We start from the raw sequence: 17,673 nt of genomic DNA on the forward strand, positions 1-17,673 counted from the left end.
CCGTTTCTGTAATTTTTTCGAATCGAGAAAAAAATTAAAGTATAATAGTCATTCGGTTTTTAACAGTGTGATTAAGTTCAAAATAAAGTTCTACTAATTGGTATCATAATGTTCATATTTCATATCCAAATTACTAAGGAAACTTATTTTACAACAAAAAGTAATCCAAAATAAAAGAGTTTTAAAGCTATTGTCAAAGATATAACTAGTGTTTTTTCGTTTTAAAAACACAATTTTTTATTCAGTTTATTCATGTAATAACATTTCTATTCATTTAGTTTGGATTCGGAGAAAAATAATACAGCATAGGAATGAAATAAGTAGTATGAACCTAACATAACTTTTTTCTCAAAGTATTTTCATTCAGAACACAAAGTTTATAATAGAATATTTATTTATTTAATACTTGAAAAAATATAATAAATTTCCATTAACGATTAACAGAATTATGCCAAAAAAGTAATTTTTATATATCATTTTTTGTAAGATAAAAATGGGAATGTTTTTAACAAAAGACCATATAAAAGAATATCAGCAAAAATAGTCAAGTTCTACAAATTACTCACATATTTCATAATTTTCAGTTTAAAAATCATAAAAAGTTTTTAAAAAGTGTTTAAAAAATTTGTTGTCTAAGACTCCAGATTTTGTTTGAAATAAATTAATACTATTTAGGAATTTATTATTGAATATTATAAACTTTAGTTTGAAAATAAAGCAAAATAAAGACATAAAAAGGTTGATGCACATATAAAATAGAGGATTTTTCTAAATAAATAAAATTAAATACTAAGTAAATCTTAAACCATAACGTGCTGTAAAATATAAATATGTTAACGTTATATAATAGCTAAAATAATGCGGAAAATGTTAACATATGTACCTACATAAGAATATTTTTTATTGGCCTACACCACAATTATTAATCACCTGTGATCACTTTTTTCCCACCAAAAATCGACTTTTTTTATGAAAACTTAAAAGACCATTTTCTGGCCAAATTAAAGGTCCTAGGTCAAAAAGGATTGAAATCTGTGACAACTTTTAGTCCCCACCAAAAATCGATTTTTTTATGAAATCATAAAAGTTCATTTTCAGGCCAAATCTGTTTTCCATAATAAGCAAAGTTTTTTTTTAATAAAATCTTTTGTTAAACATTTTTAACAAAAATGATTTCAATTTATTTGAAAGATAAACCTGATTGAAAAAAATTTTACCAATAAATGGGAAAAAATTAAAATTTTTAAGTAACCACTTTTTTAAAAAATCGGTAAATTATGTAAAATATGCTAATTAATGTAAGAAGCTAAGCCAAGAATATAAAAAAGTATGTAGAAAAAATATATCACTTTGTTGTGATTGCGTGTAGTTTATAAGAAACACCTACAATAAGTTTTTATACCCACCATCAAAAATGATGGGTATATTGTTTTTGTCATTCCGTTTGTAACACATCGAAATATTCATCTAAGACCCATAAAAGTATATATATTCTGGATCCTTATTAAATTCTAAGACGATCTAGCCATGTCCGTCCGTCTGTCCGTCTGTTGAAAACACGATAGAGTCCAAACGGAAGCAGCTAGCGAGCTGAAATTTTGCATATTGATATCCATACATTTAGCACAAATATTGCTCTTTTATACATAAATTACACTATAAAACTGTTTTACGATCGGTCCATCTTTGGTCATAGCTCTCATACTAGGTCCCCTCCAGAAAATCACTTAAATGCACAATATTCACTACTAAATTATGATATAGATACAGAATTTTGAAATTTTGTCTTTATATACATAGAAGAACTCGATTCCAAAAATATACCTAGCAATTTTGTTGTCTTCAAAATAATATACAAAAATAAATTTAGCTTACATTACAATTTAAAATTTTTTATAAATACATTTATTTGATATTATTAAAATAATTTGGAATAGCAAAACAAACAAAAAATATGAAATAAAAACTGAATTGTATAAGTAATGCAAGAACGCAATGAGGCAATAACCCAAACCGAATACTATTTATTTTAAATATTAAGGTGTTTTAAATTTCATCTCAATTATGGCACAGCATTGCCACTGACCAAATTTTAAACCTACCAAATTTTTGTCAAAAAAACTACTAAAATCGTTTAAAACCTTTTTGAAAAATATAAAAAATTATTTTTTGAGAAAAGTGTGACTTATTTATTAAAGTATTTCGTCGCCTAAAATGCAAAAGGGTGTTAAATTATGTAAACGGTCAACTTACAATTTATAGACCTATTCTGAACATTTTTTAACCATCTTTGTAAGATCTATAAACCATGTATCACAGCTTTTTTGATACATAAATTTCTTGAGATTATTTTTTAATTTGTGTAGGGAAACGTCCTTGAAGGTATGAATTTTGTAAACCCCAAACCACTTAGCAACAGGAAATTTTTATATTTTGTACCTAATTACAAGGATTCAAATGTTTCGATTAAATTTGCTATATGTAATTGTATCCAGACCCAATACAAATCGGAAAACTCCTGGAAAATAATTTTAATGTTCAAAAATATGTTGGTTATGTAGCAATTGTAAACAAATTTACCCCCACTCAGTTTGAAGTACAAAAAAATCATAATATCGGTTCCCTAACTGCCACATAAAATAGTCTAAAATAATATTAATAAGGACCTGTTTTTGACAATAGAGTTCTAAAAATTTGCGACAATATACATTTTGATGCACTGCATCATTGCAGTGGTTGCAACCATTTTCAATCAAAAAGTTTTCAATATTTTGATTATTGTGCCTCTTTGCATTTCAGGTGACTACTTAGATAAAATTAGTCATACACTACATATTTCTTTGTTTGAGAATTTCAGACAAAATTTTGCCTAGCTCCCACATTAGGTCGTTCTGAAAAATAACGATGAAATTTGTGATAAAATTAACATAAATTGTTTTAGGAAATTAAGGGCACAAGAAAAATCTTTTGTTTTCAATCCTCAAGTCTTGTTATAAGGCGTTATTCCTAACTCCATTTAATGATTCGAAAATATAATAAGATTTTGATATACAAAAATTTTAATATTACAGTAAATAAATGTATAATTAAATTGTTAATATTCTTTAAAAGTATGTGTTTTGATAAACCTACCAAAAATCGATTTAAAGTACCATCCTACCAAATGAAAAAAATCCTACCAAATTGGTGGGAAAAGCCCAAAACGGCAACGCTGTTATGGCACGCGACAAAAAACTGTACGTACACAAATGTATGTATTTAAATTTTATTAGTCAAATAAATATCCTTCATTTATTTATATTTAAATCATTTGAAAACTAAAAAGTTCACGAATCTTGTATGGACATGATTGAAATATTTGTAAAAGTTAATAAATTTTGCTAACTCTACAAAGAAAAAAATATAGACCTTTCCTTGTTGATTTTTTAAATTTTAATCTTCTGAAATTAAAAATTAGTCATAACTTCATTAATGTCAAAAATCAGCGAAAAATACAAACATAAATTTCCCTCATAATTATACATATGTACAGAAAAAGTTTTAGCATAATATTATGATAAAGATAATAATATTTAATTATAATTATTATAATATAATTTTTACAAATATATTTTTGTAGAGCCTTGACATTAAAAAAATATTTCAAAATTTTTATTAGTATTTTTGTAGAAACATTTTTTGAAATTTTCTTTGGAATATTCTTTGCTTCTTTTTGATTTTTAGATTAAATTTTATGAAAAGTGTGATATTTTTATTTTAAAATTTGTGTTCCATCATATTTAATATTTTTTTGTTAATATACATATATTGGAATAAGGTTTCATTATATTTTTAATAAGAATGTTATTTCTTATATAAATAGAAATTTTAAAACATTTATCTACAATATTATGCGAATTCAAAGCGAATCTTCATTTTTATGTGGAGTTAATTGTTGTATTTTTATTTATTTAATATGTAAAAAAATAAGTTTAAAGCTAATTTTAGATTTATTCAATTATTTTAATTTAGATAATAATGAAAAATTAGTTTTAAGTTTATTTAATATTTTTTTAAATAAAAATAAATAACAAAAATAAAATAAACTAAGATGTTTTAATCACAAGCTCCACACACACTTTTACACTTTTTAAATAAATATTATTTTTCTTGAAATTAAACATGACCATACACAACAAAAGTAAATAAAGAATTTTGTTACACATTAAAGCATTGGTAGCCAGAAAGAGAATTTTTAAAAGCATATGTTGTAGTGTAAAATATGAAAGAGAACATTAATGAAAATATGTGTGCTTTGCACTGAAAAAAATTATATGTTTGTACTTATTTGTTTTATTCATATTATTTGTATTATAAATGAACAACAGAGGGAATGTATACATCGATGTATGTATGTATTGACGAAACGATGTATTGATGCATATATTAATGTAAGAATGTATTAATGCATATTTTGATGTATTTATGTACATATGTATGTATGTCCGTCTATAAGTGTTCAAATGATTAACCGTTAACCGATAAAATTTTGGCGATTAATTTCTTGAATAAATGACAATACAAATATAATTGTAAATAATTATTTACATAATAAATCTATCTATCAAGTATTTATACAAACATTTATTTGTAACGGCTTTTGAAAATATTCTCTGTGTATCATTTCATAAAGAGAGCAACTAAATTAAATTTTTTTGTTTTGTGTATAGTTTGTTTTGTTGCTGAGAACATTCGTATTGCATGTGTATGAGTGAGAATAACACAGTGCCCGCAGGGGCATGTTTGGCCGCCAATGCATTAAAGTTAATAAACTTTGAACAAAACCAAAAAAATACTAAAACGCTATTTATACAAGTCATCAGGTTCTAATTTCATCACAATTTAAAGTAAAAAAATAAAAAATTGTCTCCCCGTTAAAAATTGTTTGTATGTACTTTTAACATAATTACATACATATCGTCACCTAAAACGCAAACGGCCCTATCTAACATTTTTAAAATTTTACATGAGAAGCAAAAAGGTATTATTTGTTATGATAGTTGACATTGGCGTACATAAAAATGGATAAATTTTGTAGATAGGGCCTTTTGTTTTTTGTCAATAAAATCGCTAATTTTGGTCGGAGGAGTCTAATTTATTTTTTGGACATTTGTTTTGATGCAATACATTACAATCTGCAATAAAATCGATTTTGGATTTTTGGTTAGTTAGGGCCGATTGCGTTTCAGGTGACGATATGTATGTATTAGGTTAGGTTTTTTTTAGGTTTTTTTGCAGATGGAGGCGGGACTGGTTTCCGTACATCTGTCACAGATATTCACTGCATGCTTAAAATTGGCATATACCCCCGTTAAATGCCAGGATGCAAGGGTAATATTTATAAACAAACCAGGGAAACCTAGCTATGCGACACCTAAGTCCTATCGACCGATAAGTCTTACGTCCTTCCTACTTAAAACCTTGGAACGGATAGTCGATAGCATGGTTAAAAGCAGCATACCATACAAAGACCTTAAATATAAGCAGCATGCTTATGTAAAGGGACGATCGGTGGAAACCGCTTTAAATGAAGTTGTCCACTACATAGGTGAATCTTTCGATAGCAAACTGTATACATTGGCGTATGCATTGACATCGAAGGCGCTTTCAATAACGTGCACACTGATACCCTTATCCAATCCCTAGACCAGTTTTATGTTGACCGGGTGCTCCGTAACTGGATCAACTACATGCTAAGGAACAGATGGATAAGCTGCGAGATGTACGATATAACTATCAGGAAAAAGGTATTTCGCGGTATACCACAGGGTGGCATTTTGTCACCTTTACTCTGGGTTACCACGATTACTAGCCTCCTAAGGACCCTAACCGAGAAAGGACTTAGACCTGTCTGCTATGCAGACGATGTCGTAATACTTTTAAAGGGAAAGGATCCAAATTACTTGTGTAGAAGAGCTGAGGAGGTTCTGAATACGGCCTTGAGCTGGGCTCAACCGAGAGGCCTCAATGTTAACCCGGCGAAGACGGAAATCTGTCTTTTCACAAGAAAGACAAAAATTTCTACGTATACTGAACCTTGCTTCCTGGGCAAGAAGATACCAGTGACAGACAAAGTTAAGTACTTAGGTGTAATACTTGACCGGAAATTAAAATGGAGACACCACATAGAGGATAGGATCAGCAAGGCACATCGGTGCTGGGCGATATGTAGGAGAACCATAGGCATGAAATGGGGTCTTAGTCCTACTATGACAAATTGGCTTTATAAAAGTGTAATTAGACCAATTCTAGCTTATGCTTCAATAATCTGGTGGACTGCTTTGGACAAAAAGTGTAATATCAAACTACTACAGGGAGTTCAGCGTACATGCTGCTTGGGTATAAGTGGTGCCATGTGTACTACTTCAACCAAGGCTCTGGTAACGTTGCTAGATATTCCACCCATTGAAACATATATAAGATATGAGGCGGCGCTTACAGCCGAACGGCTCTTTACTTTAGGCGAACTGGCCAAAAACGGTTATAGGACACGTCATCAATGTATACTGGACACATTGGAAGGTTATACACATTCATCGGACGTGCCTGATCGCATACCAGACACTGAATATGTCGGAAACTTTGAAACGCTAATCCCAGATAGAATGTCTTGGTCAAGCGGAACATTAGAGCAAATACCAGTAGGAATCCGTTGCTACACGGATGGCTCTAAATTAGGGGACAAAGTGGGCCTGGGGTTCTATATTGAAGACCCAGAAACAGAAATATACCACCGTTTACCTAATCATAACACAAGCTTCCAGGCAGAAGTACGAGCAATAACGGAATGTGTAAATTGGATTAGAATAAATATGGCGCCCACAGGGCTTAATATATTTACCGACAGCCAGAAGGCAATTTGTGCGATATCAGGTGATAGAATTAAATCTAAGACCGTATTGGATTGTAAGAAAGCTTTAACTGAATACTTTCCCAGAGGTAAGGTTCACATCATATGGGTACCAGGCCACTCGGGAGTAGTCGGCATTACGAATGTAATAGATTTAAAGGGAAGGGAGCTCGATGTAGTTAACCTGACAAACGCAAAACCATTCGACGCAACAAAAGCTGAATTAAAAATAATAATGGAATAATGAAACGGTGGGTAGAACCACAAAGATTCTATGGGGTGACCCTGATGAGAGCAAGACGAGAAATCTTCTCAAAATGAGCAAGTCTGAGGTTAGTATGATGGTCCGTATTCTGAGTGGACACACAGGATTACGAGCACATCTATACAAAATTGGACGTGCGGATTCAGACGAATGTAGAGCATGTGGAGAGGACAGTGAAACTCTGGAGCACTTTCTTTGCCATTGTCAGGCATTCGTCGAAGTTAGATCCAAGTATCTTGGAAGTGATGTTATTCCGGAAATAACATTCTTAACCAACACCAATTGGAAGATTCTTAGGAATTACGTCCAGGAAACTGAGTTTCTGAACATGGAAAAATAATACATTCAGTGAACAATTTTTTTTTTCTTGAATTGGAGCGCACAACAGGCCCGATAGTGGCCTAGGTGTATTTCTTCGGATTTGATGTAGTATACATCCTCCTATCAACCTAACCTAACCTAAGGCACGTCCGTCCGAGCCAAAAATGTTGTATTTTGGCTCATCCGAGAAAATTACTTTATCCCAAAACTCAATTGTTTTGGTTTTGTACTCGTTGGCGAAATCCATTCGTTTCTTCCTATTTATTTCACTGATGTAAGGCTTTTTGCGTGCTGTTCGATCATTGTACCCGGCTCTTTTGATCGATCTGCGTACAGTGTCCGCGGAAATACTTTTGTTTAAAGATTCTTTCAACTCTGCTGCTATCTTTGGAGCACTTGTAAATGGAGCATTCTTAATTATAGCTTCTATTTTCCTTTCGTCTCTGGCAGTTAACTTTCTAGGACGCCCCGATCTTGGCTTATTTTTAATTCTATTTTTTTTTTTTTTGAAACAATTTATTACTTTTTCTATTGATGACTTACTTCTGTTCAATATTTTGGCAATTTTGGAGTAAGATTTGCGTAATTTATGATTATTAATTATAATATTTCGTTCCTCAATGGTCAATTCTTTTCTAGACATTTTGTAAAACTAATTTTTCCTTAAAACACTTTTTACTAGTCTAATACAAATTATAAATACTTTTGAACGCATTTTAAAAAATCCGCTATAAATAAGAAGAAGTTGTCAATGCTTCTTCGTAAAATATGTTAGGAGTTACCAGAACATTCATTATATTTTTTGGATAAAGATCTTTTGTATAAGACAATTTTTTTGCAATTTATTGTATATAAGTAAATTCATAAAATAAGAGTAAATAACACTAATTTCCTTACATATTTTGCTAAAAAATGTAAGAAATTGTTTATATTAAATGGGGTACCTTGACTTATGCTTCTTACTGTATATTAACTTAATTTGACAGAACTTGGATGCACTTAAAATTTATAACAAGACCAAAATTAAATTATTTTTAAACAAAACTATTTTTTTTAACAAATTTTTCATAACACGTACATGTTTTTAATCAAAGAATAAATAAGAAATGAAACTGTTGTCAAAAGTACCTATGTCTACTGTCATCCGGTACCTAACTCTAAGAATGTATTAGTAGAATTCTCAAGTCAACATAGTTGCAAAAAATCGTATTGAAAAATATTGAAAAAAAAAATATTACATTTCAATTTATACTTTGAAAGGTTTCATAAGATATTTTCCACATATTTTATCTACAAACATTTTATAAACACGTCTATTTGTTTTTTAATCTATAATATTGAAAAAATAAATTATTTATTTGAAATATCTTTTTCGTTTACCATACGAAAATTTACAACATTGTTTTTTTTAGTTTTAATTTCAACCAACAAAAATTCAATGTCAAAAAATAAAAAATATTTTTTTTTCGTTTGTAAAAAATATATTATTTTCGGGCTATTAAATGTGTTTAAATTGTGCAAAAAAATTATAAAATATAATGTTAAGTGATAAAAAATATTTTAAAGTGCTATTATCCTCAAATATTCGCGAAAAAGTTTTGAAGTTTGGAGAGAGAATAAAATTTTTACATATGTGTTGGATTTACACAGCACTCGTCTGTGAGAAGAGCGTGATGTTATTGTTGTAAAAAAATGACAGCGTTTCACTTCTTGTTTATTCTTTGTTTTTAATGATGTTTTCTTTCTCGGTATCAACTTTAAATGGACTTCGGTCAGACTTTTCACCAATTTTTTAAAGATTTAATCTATGTGAGTTTTTCTTGGCACACATTATTGACCAAATCTGACTCTATATTGATGGGTTTTTAAATATTCATACTCTTTTCATACCCCCCACCACCCTCAGTGGTGATAGAGAGTATATATAAGTTTGTCATTCCGTGTGTAACACCAAGAAATATTCACCTGATAGCCAACAAAGTATATATATTCGGGGTCCTTATCAAATTCTGAGTTGATTTAGCTATATCCGTCTGTCTGTCTGCCTAATACACGCTCACGTTAGAACTAAGCCAAATTCACCAATAATATTCGTTATTGTCCTAAGTAGTTTGGTATTGAAAATTAGCAAAATCAGTTCACAACGTTAAAAGTTATGAGTAAAAATTTCCGACCACCTCGTTTTTTTCGTAATTCTTAAGCAGTTTTCTCAGCACGTCATTTTTTACCCATGGATCAATTGTGTTCAAAATCATAACAATCGATCCAGAATTTCCCATAGCCCCCATACAAAGGTACCAAGGAGTTGCCGTCATTTGAGGGTCATAGATGACTGAGAAGAACAGAAACATTGGATTTTGCCAGATAATCAAATTATCGAGAACTTTTGTTGAAATTGCAGCGGCAATAACAACGTTAGTTATAGTTTAGGTTAAGATTTTAATACTTATTGTAAATTTCTATATAAGAAAGATTCAAATAAAATTAAAAAAAAAAAAAAAACAAAGGTACACACATATATCCGGAAATGGATTTATGGTTAATAGGTATCAACTCAAAATTTTGCACATATGTATAAATATAATATGAACAGAAATCGTACCACTAACGTAGATTGTTGTCCACAATTGGTTATGTCTCCCATATAAGGCCCACTTCCGAAAGTAACTTAAACACGCATATATCATTGATAAATAAAGCTATCGAGATAAAGTTCGACATGAATATGTTTAGTGTATGTATCAATCACTCTACGATTTTTTTCGGGATAGTCCCGTAATTGGTCATAGCTCCCATAAAAGGTCAACTTCCGAAAATCACATAAACGGACATATTTCATTAACTAATAAAGCTATAGGGGTAAAATTCAACGTTAATATGTTCTGTGTATATATAAATGATTATGCGAAATTTTTCCCGAATCGGTCGATAATTAAGGATCATTTCCGAAAATAACTTACACAGAAAAAATTTTAAATGAATTTCAATTATGAAATTGCTCATATTAATTAAAAAAGTTTTGATTTGATACTATTAATTAATTGAAAATTAACAAGTAAGGGTACTATATTCGACTATGCCGAATCTAATATACCCACCATCAAACCGTATGCCGTAAAAAGAATGCTCTCCTATAAACATACGGGTGATATTACAGTAGAGGATATTACTTCAACCAAGGCTCTGGAAACGTTGCTAGATATTCCACCCATTGAAACATATATAAGATAAGAGGCGGCGCTTACAGCCGAACGGCTCTTTACTTTAGGCGAACTGGCCAAAAACGGTTATAAGACACGTCATCAATGTATACTGGACACATTGGAAGGTTATACACATTCATCGGACGTGCCTGATCGTATACCAGACACAGAATATGTCGGAAACTTTGAAACGCTGATCCCAGATAGTATGTCTTGGTCAAGCGGAACATTAGAGCAAATACCAGTAGGAATCCGTTGTTACACGGATGGCTCTAAATTGGGGTTCTATATAGAAGATCCAGAAACAGAAATATACCACCGTTTACCTAATCATAACACAAGCTTCCAGACAGAATTACGAGCAATAACGGAATGTGTAAATTGGATTAGAAAAAATATGGCGCCCACAGGGCTTAATATATTTACCGACAGCCAGAAGGCAATTAGTGCGATATCAGGTGATAGAATTAAATCTAAGAAAGCTTTAACTGAATACTCTCCCAGAGGTAAGGTTCACAACATATGGGTACCAGCCCACACGGGAGTAGTCGGTAATGAAAGGACGAATGTAATAGCTTTAAAAGGTAGGCAGCTCGAGGCAGTTAACCTAACAAACGCGAAACCATTCGACGCAACAAAAGCTGAACTAAAAATATTGGTTAAACCCATAAGGCCTCTTGGAATAATGAAACAGTGGGTAGAACCACAAAGATTCTATGGGGTGACCCTGATGAGAGCAAGACGAGAAATCTCAAAATGAGCAAGTCTGAGGTTAGTATAATGGTACGTATTATGAGTGGACACACAGGATTACGAGCACATCTATACAAAATTGGACGTGCGGATTCAGACGAATGTAGAGCATGTGGAGAGGACAGTGAAAGTCTGGAGCACTTTCTTTGCCATTGTCAGGCATTCGTCGAAATTAGATCCAAGTATCTTGGAAGTGATGTTATTCCGGAAATAACATTCTTAACCAACAGCAATTGGAAGATTCTTAGGAATTACGTCCAGGAAACTGAGTTTCTGAACATGGAAAAATAATACATTCAGTGAACAATTTTTTTTTTTCTTACAAAATAAATATATTGTTGTCAATTTTCAGTAAAAATAATTTCTTCCCATTCTGCAAGTTTGCAATTTCAAAAAAAACATTTTCTTCTTCACCACTGTTGCCAATTTAGCTATTTTCTCGTCAAATCTAGCGATTTTTAACCGCATTTTGCGGCGAAAAATATGATTTAGCTATTAGCGGGAAATCTAGCGATTTTTCTTTAGATTTCATTTATATTTTGATAATATCGCTTAAAAGTTGCTACGAATGACGATTTACATATCTGTATGTATATAAAAATATGCATTCAATGTAAATTATTTGAGTTTTAGCTGTGTGTATTATACTTATTTTGAATGTTCTGAAGAACATAATTAGGAGCAAATATTTGTGCGTACAGGTAAAGTTATACGAAAAACTTTAAAAGGGGTATATTTTGTTGTACTCAAAAACGAATATTTAATTATTCTAGTCTTTTAGTAAATGAGTTATATGATAATAAAATTTACCATAATTCTAAAAATTAGTGAACATTGGAAATAAGTGACGAAAGGATCGATCCATATAGTCCTAAAAATTTACAACATTTCTAAGGCGTATAGGGCCGCATATCGATATTGCAGATAAACTTCCCACAAAAGGAGTGTATAATAATGATCTTGGGTGCCCCGGTAGGCTAGTTGGTAGTGTGCTAGCCTGTCAGTCTGAGGGTTGTGGGTTTGATTTCCAGCAGAGATCCTGGTCTGCTACACTACAACGGTCGTATGGTTATCGTCACCCTGCTCGGTAAATTAGGTAAGAATATAATTTGTAATTGTATTGTAATGGAAAAATAAATAATACTCTTATGCTGAAAATAGAGGATCGATCCATAAAGGCCAGCATTTCGAAATTCAATTTATCTTTACAACATTTCTAAAGCAATCTGTATAGGGTCGCATATCGAAATTAACCTCAACTTGACATTTTTCCTAACCCAAAGTGAAAATATTTAACATAAAAAAAGATTCTCTTATGTGTTTGTTATAAGATGTGTTTGTATCACTATCCCATTCCTACGTATGTATATAGATTTTAGCGATAAATCGCTGACTTTTTAGAATAATATAAAAAATCTGAAAAATTTAGCTAGTTTTTTTAGCTATTTGTTTTCAGAATCATATAATAAATATTATTTTGACGATTTATCTCTAAATTTTTCAAAATGTCTTGAATTTAGCTATTTTCTAGCTATTTTTCAGTCGACTTTAGCGATATTTTTGGGAAAAAAGTTGGCAACAGTGTTCTTCACTGAAAACAAATGGGAAGGCAGATTTTCTTCTGCCTTCCCATTTCAATACTACTACGGCACTTATATAGAAGAAGGCGACAAAAATAGAAATAGGTAGAATATAATCTTGAAAGTTCGACAGTATGTTCCTAACGGTATAAAAAACAACAACAAAAATATTGACCACGCTCACTTTCTATGCATTAATTTAAAAAATCCTAAAACTTATTTCCATATTTGTCACGGTATAAACATAAATTTTATAAAAATGTTGACCACGCCCATTTTATATATGTATACACCAATACATAATATAATCATAAATTTTATGTAGAAGTTGTAAATTTGTTGTTAATAATTAATTTGGGAATTGAACTAAGAATGATGCAGTTTTTTTGTACATTAACGCGTCTAAAACAGATAATTAAAATAAAACATTATTTTTTATTATATATTATTATAAAACATAAAAAAGTATATGCAAAAAAAATATTATTCTAGTAATTCAATTGTAGACTTTGATAAAGTACTTTTCTTTTTACATGCGAGTTTTCGTTGCCGGATCCGAGCTCAATTCAATTGTAGATTTTGATAAAGTACTTTTCTTTTTACTTGCGAGTTTTCGTTGCCGGATCCGAGCTCAATAATAACATGTGTAATAGGTCGGTGTTTGTTGCAACGCGGGACATTTTTCTTGTATGTAGTAGCCTATAATTGCGAATATCTTTATTTTTAGCTTCCGCAGCTTCTTCGGACAATTCACCAGTTGATACTACTGCGTGTTTAATTACTTCCAAACCATGCAGAAGAATCTTGTGTATGGATGGAGGAAGATAAAACCAGGGGTATTTCTCTACCATCAACTTAGCGGTATCAAGTGCGAACTGTTTAAATTTATCTGCATTTATTTTATACCCCGATGACATGGCTTGGAGAATGTTGCATACCTAATTACAATCTATTCGTCAACTCCAGTTATTTTGGCAGCAATTTTAGGATTATTAAAAAATTGTCTTGCAGTGTTACCATCATTTGATGACCCACAACCACAGCCCCCCCCCCCGGCTTTGGTTTATCAACAATTAAATGCAAATAGTATATTTCAAGTAAATTTGAATAGAATTTTTGTTGTGAGAATGGCAAAAATTCATTATTTATTTCGATGAAAAATCGAGTTGTAACGACATTTCCAAAAGTCATGTGCGAATGCGAGCGAATCGATACATCCCTAATTTGAAAAACACTTTAAAACAGCGAAACGCATTGATCTCTGTTGTACTTTTTCTTTTAAGCGTATGGGTGCTAAAATGGGTTGGCAAAATTGGCACTATGTTAGGTACACCAATGAACAAGTTTATACAATTTTAAATATATTCCCTTATTGAAATAATAATTTAAAATTGCTCTTTTAACACAAAGAACTACCGTCGGTAAAATTTTTACTTCAGAAGAAGACATACATAATTCTCATATACCATTCTGTCCTGAAAGGTATTACAATCACACAATCAGTTATAGCATTTAACAATGGGATTATTTTTTAGGATTACTTTTTATCCGATCGTTTTTCTATGGTCTTGTTTACTAACTAGACTATAATGTCTAACCAAAGACTAGTCTAATGTCTAGTTTATAGACTACTCTATTCTCTTGTCCATAGATAGATATAGTAAAAAGCACAATTTTAAATGTTGTTTTGTACAATTTGAAAATTCCATTTGCCATCCCTGGTGCTAACACATACATATATAAAAAAACAAACAAAAGCCTTTCGCTGCTTTTTGAAACCATAATTAAAATCGAAGATGTGAAATCCGAAAATAGGATTTTTATATTCGTTCCTTATTCTAAACAAAGTATACCTACTAAATATTTTTTTCTTTTTTACAGTTTGGGATGGTTGGTAGCGCAAGGCGGAAGTGCCACAGAGGTATTCAAATGCCCTTCGGGGTCGATGATAAATGCTCAAAAAACTTGTAATGTATTGTAAATATGTATTGATACTATAGTAAAACGTAGTTCCGTTTTAATTATATGAATAAGTGTTGTTAAACATCATACATTGTACTTCAAAATGAACCAATTTAAATGAATAAGTATAAATAAAGTATAATTATAAATAAAACATCTAAGATTGTATATTATTAATACATTTCTTTTCATAAACAATACTTTGAAAATCGGTCAATTCGAAATTTGTTTATGACATCGTGATTTTATCACACAGAAAAAATATGAAAAAATTTTTTTTGCTAACAATCGCTTGTTTATTTAATTTAGATTTTTATAAATATTTTTTATTATTTTTATAACCAGGTTGTTTGATTTTTACACAGATAAATATTTTTACTGATTTTCATAAATGTTTTTGTTTGAGTTATGTTTTCATGTCTGCATATGGAATACAACAATAAAACAACTTTAGGAATGTACTATGAATTGATATAATTCTTATTTGGTTTATAACATTTAATGTATAAGTATTAACAGTACAAAATAATCGTTTCCAAAATGAGAAATAAAATTTGGGGTTTCTTGCAAGTGTTGTAAGCAGTGTTGCCATGTGTGAAGATTTATCTTCATTTTAAAGTTTTTTGAGGTGGTGTGAAGATTAGAAGTAGGGTTCTATAAATCGACTTTCGAACAATCGACTTTTTGTCGAAAAAAGTCGAAAAGTCGAAGTCGACTATTTTGTTCCAAAAAAGTCGACAACTCGACTATGGTCTGTGAAAAAAGTCGACTTTGTTAATAAAAGTCGATAAGTCGAAAAAAATCGGTAAGTGGAAAAAAGTCGAAGAAAGTCGAAAAAAGTCGAAAAAAGTCGGAAAATGTCGATAAGTCGGAAAAAGTCGAAAACTCGAATATTGTAGAAACAAGTCAAAAATAGTCGAAAATCTTAAAAAAGGTGGAAAAAAAGTAAAAAACTCTAGAATAGTCTGAAAAACTCGAAAAAAGTCAAAAAATAATCGAAAAAATCGAAAAGTCGAAAGAATTCGAAAAGTCGGAAAAAGTCGAAAAGTCGACTATTTATAAAATACATATAGTCGAAAAGTCTAAAAGTCGACTTTTAATTAAATGAAAAAAGTAGAAAAATCGACTTTTCATAACATGCAAAAAGTCGAGAAGTCGACTTTTCGTTTCAACTATAGAACCCTAATTAGAAGATTTGTATACCAAACAGTGTGACCAGGTCTCAAAAAATGTTGCGGCTAAATCCCATCCTAAAGAATGCTACAAAAAATGCTAATTTGATTTTAAAATACCAAGAAATGCTAAAAATTTTTAAGTGTTTTCATGAACAATTCATATTAATTTGTAACTGTTATTCATTGTAATTTATAACAAGTAAGAAAGTATATTCTGCCGTGGTTGACCATATGATAACCTACTCCAGATATGAGTATAAAATGTGATTTATTTTTCGTAATAAAGTATTTATGTTGAATTGTACCTTCTGAGAAAGGCTTTATACCAGAGCATGAAAATAAACTAAACGAAACGCAAAAAAAAGCAAGTAGATGAGCGAAAAGTCAATTGTTTTGTTTTCGATCTTTCTTACTTAAAAAGTATTTGTTTTAGTTTTGCTCATGTACAGAACGATTTAAAAATTTTGAAAAGTTTTGTACATTATGGAAACGTTTGCGAAATGTTTCGTTTGTTTTCATACTCTGCTTTATACATTTGTATATGTATGGGGGCTAGGTATAAGAAAGGACAGACTTTAATTATTTTTAGAAGGTTTGTCATTGGACCAAAAAAGCATACGTGCCAAACATCATCAAATTGTTTTGAAAATTTCAACCTGTACCAGACGGTCAGATTTACATGGCTTAATCGATTAAGAAAATGATTCTTAGCCGATTAGTATATTCAAATGCAGTATAGTGGTGTAGGGTAAAAAATTAAGTTGCGTGGCATTAAGATAAAACAAAAGAAATGCTAAAAATTATTTCAATTTTTTTTAAATTTAGCAATTTCTAAATGCAAAAATTACATTAAAACTCTATTAGTGTGCTCATGATATAAAACCTATATGGGTTTTTGGAAGGAAAATTTTAATATTTCGAGTTTTAGTTTTTATATAAAACTTTTTATTTGTCTTCCTCAAAACTCTTTAAGAATGGTTTTCAAAAATATTGAAAATTCCGTTGAAATAATCTTAAATCTCGGTGAATAGATGTCAGGTATATAACTCATACTTCCAAGATTTTTTCGGAAAAAATATAAATGACAATGTATGAAATGAATTATGAGCCTCATAGTATGAGGGATATATTCAAATCCGTAAGTTTGTAATTCTGAAATAAATTGTCAACAATAGTTTAAAAATTTATGTATTTTTTTAATTAAAAAATGTGACAACAAAATTACTAAAAATTTGTTAAAAATAAAAAGAATATAAAGTAGAATAAGAAAGTCCTAATTTTATATTATTGATTTTTTTCAATACTCATTTTCAATAAATTAACCAGAACTCCTGAAGGATGATAAAAATTAAAAACTCTATCTCAAAATTGTGTTATTTCAGTCCATTCGGGTATTCACGGTAAGTAACAAAAATATATATATTGTAAGAACCTTTTAAATAATTTTAATGTTTACTTTTTTTTAAATATATACATTTTTAGGTAACCTGAGTGCAAACTTATATATTTTCTATTAGGCCTGAGC

General features: G+C 30.3%; 1 protein-coding gene across 1 annotated transcript in view; it reads left to right on the plus strand.

Annotated features, from left to right (window-relative positions):
- Positions 1-15,082, plus strand: part of LOC119602560 (endothelin-converting enzyme homolog) — a 60,177-nt gene extending 45,095 nt beyond the window's left edge. The window contains exon 6 of the mRNA XM_037954144.1: positions 14,893-15,082. Within this exon, the coding sequence (XP_037810072.1) occupies positions 14,893-14,992 (100 nt within the window). The 3' untranslated portion in view covers positions 14,993-15,082. The remainder of the gene's footprint in view (positions 1-14,892) is intronic.
- The last annotated feature ends 2,591 nt before the right edge of the window (positions 15,083-17,673 follow it).

The sequence above is a fragment of the Lucilia sericata genome, unplaced genomic scaffold (assembly GCF_015586225.1).
Source record: "Lucilia sericata isolate MDLA Ls3-8-SP2 unplaced genomic scaffold, ASM1558622v1 Contig000241F_arrow, whole genome shotgun sequence".
Lineage (NCBI taxonomy): Eukaryota > Metazoa > Arthropoda > Insecta > Diptera > Calliphoridae > Lucilia > Lucilia sericata.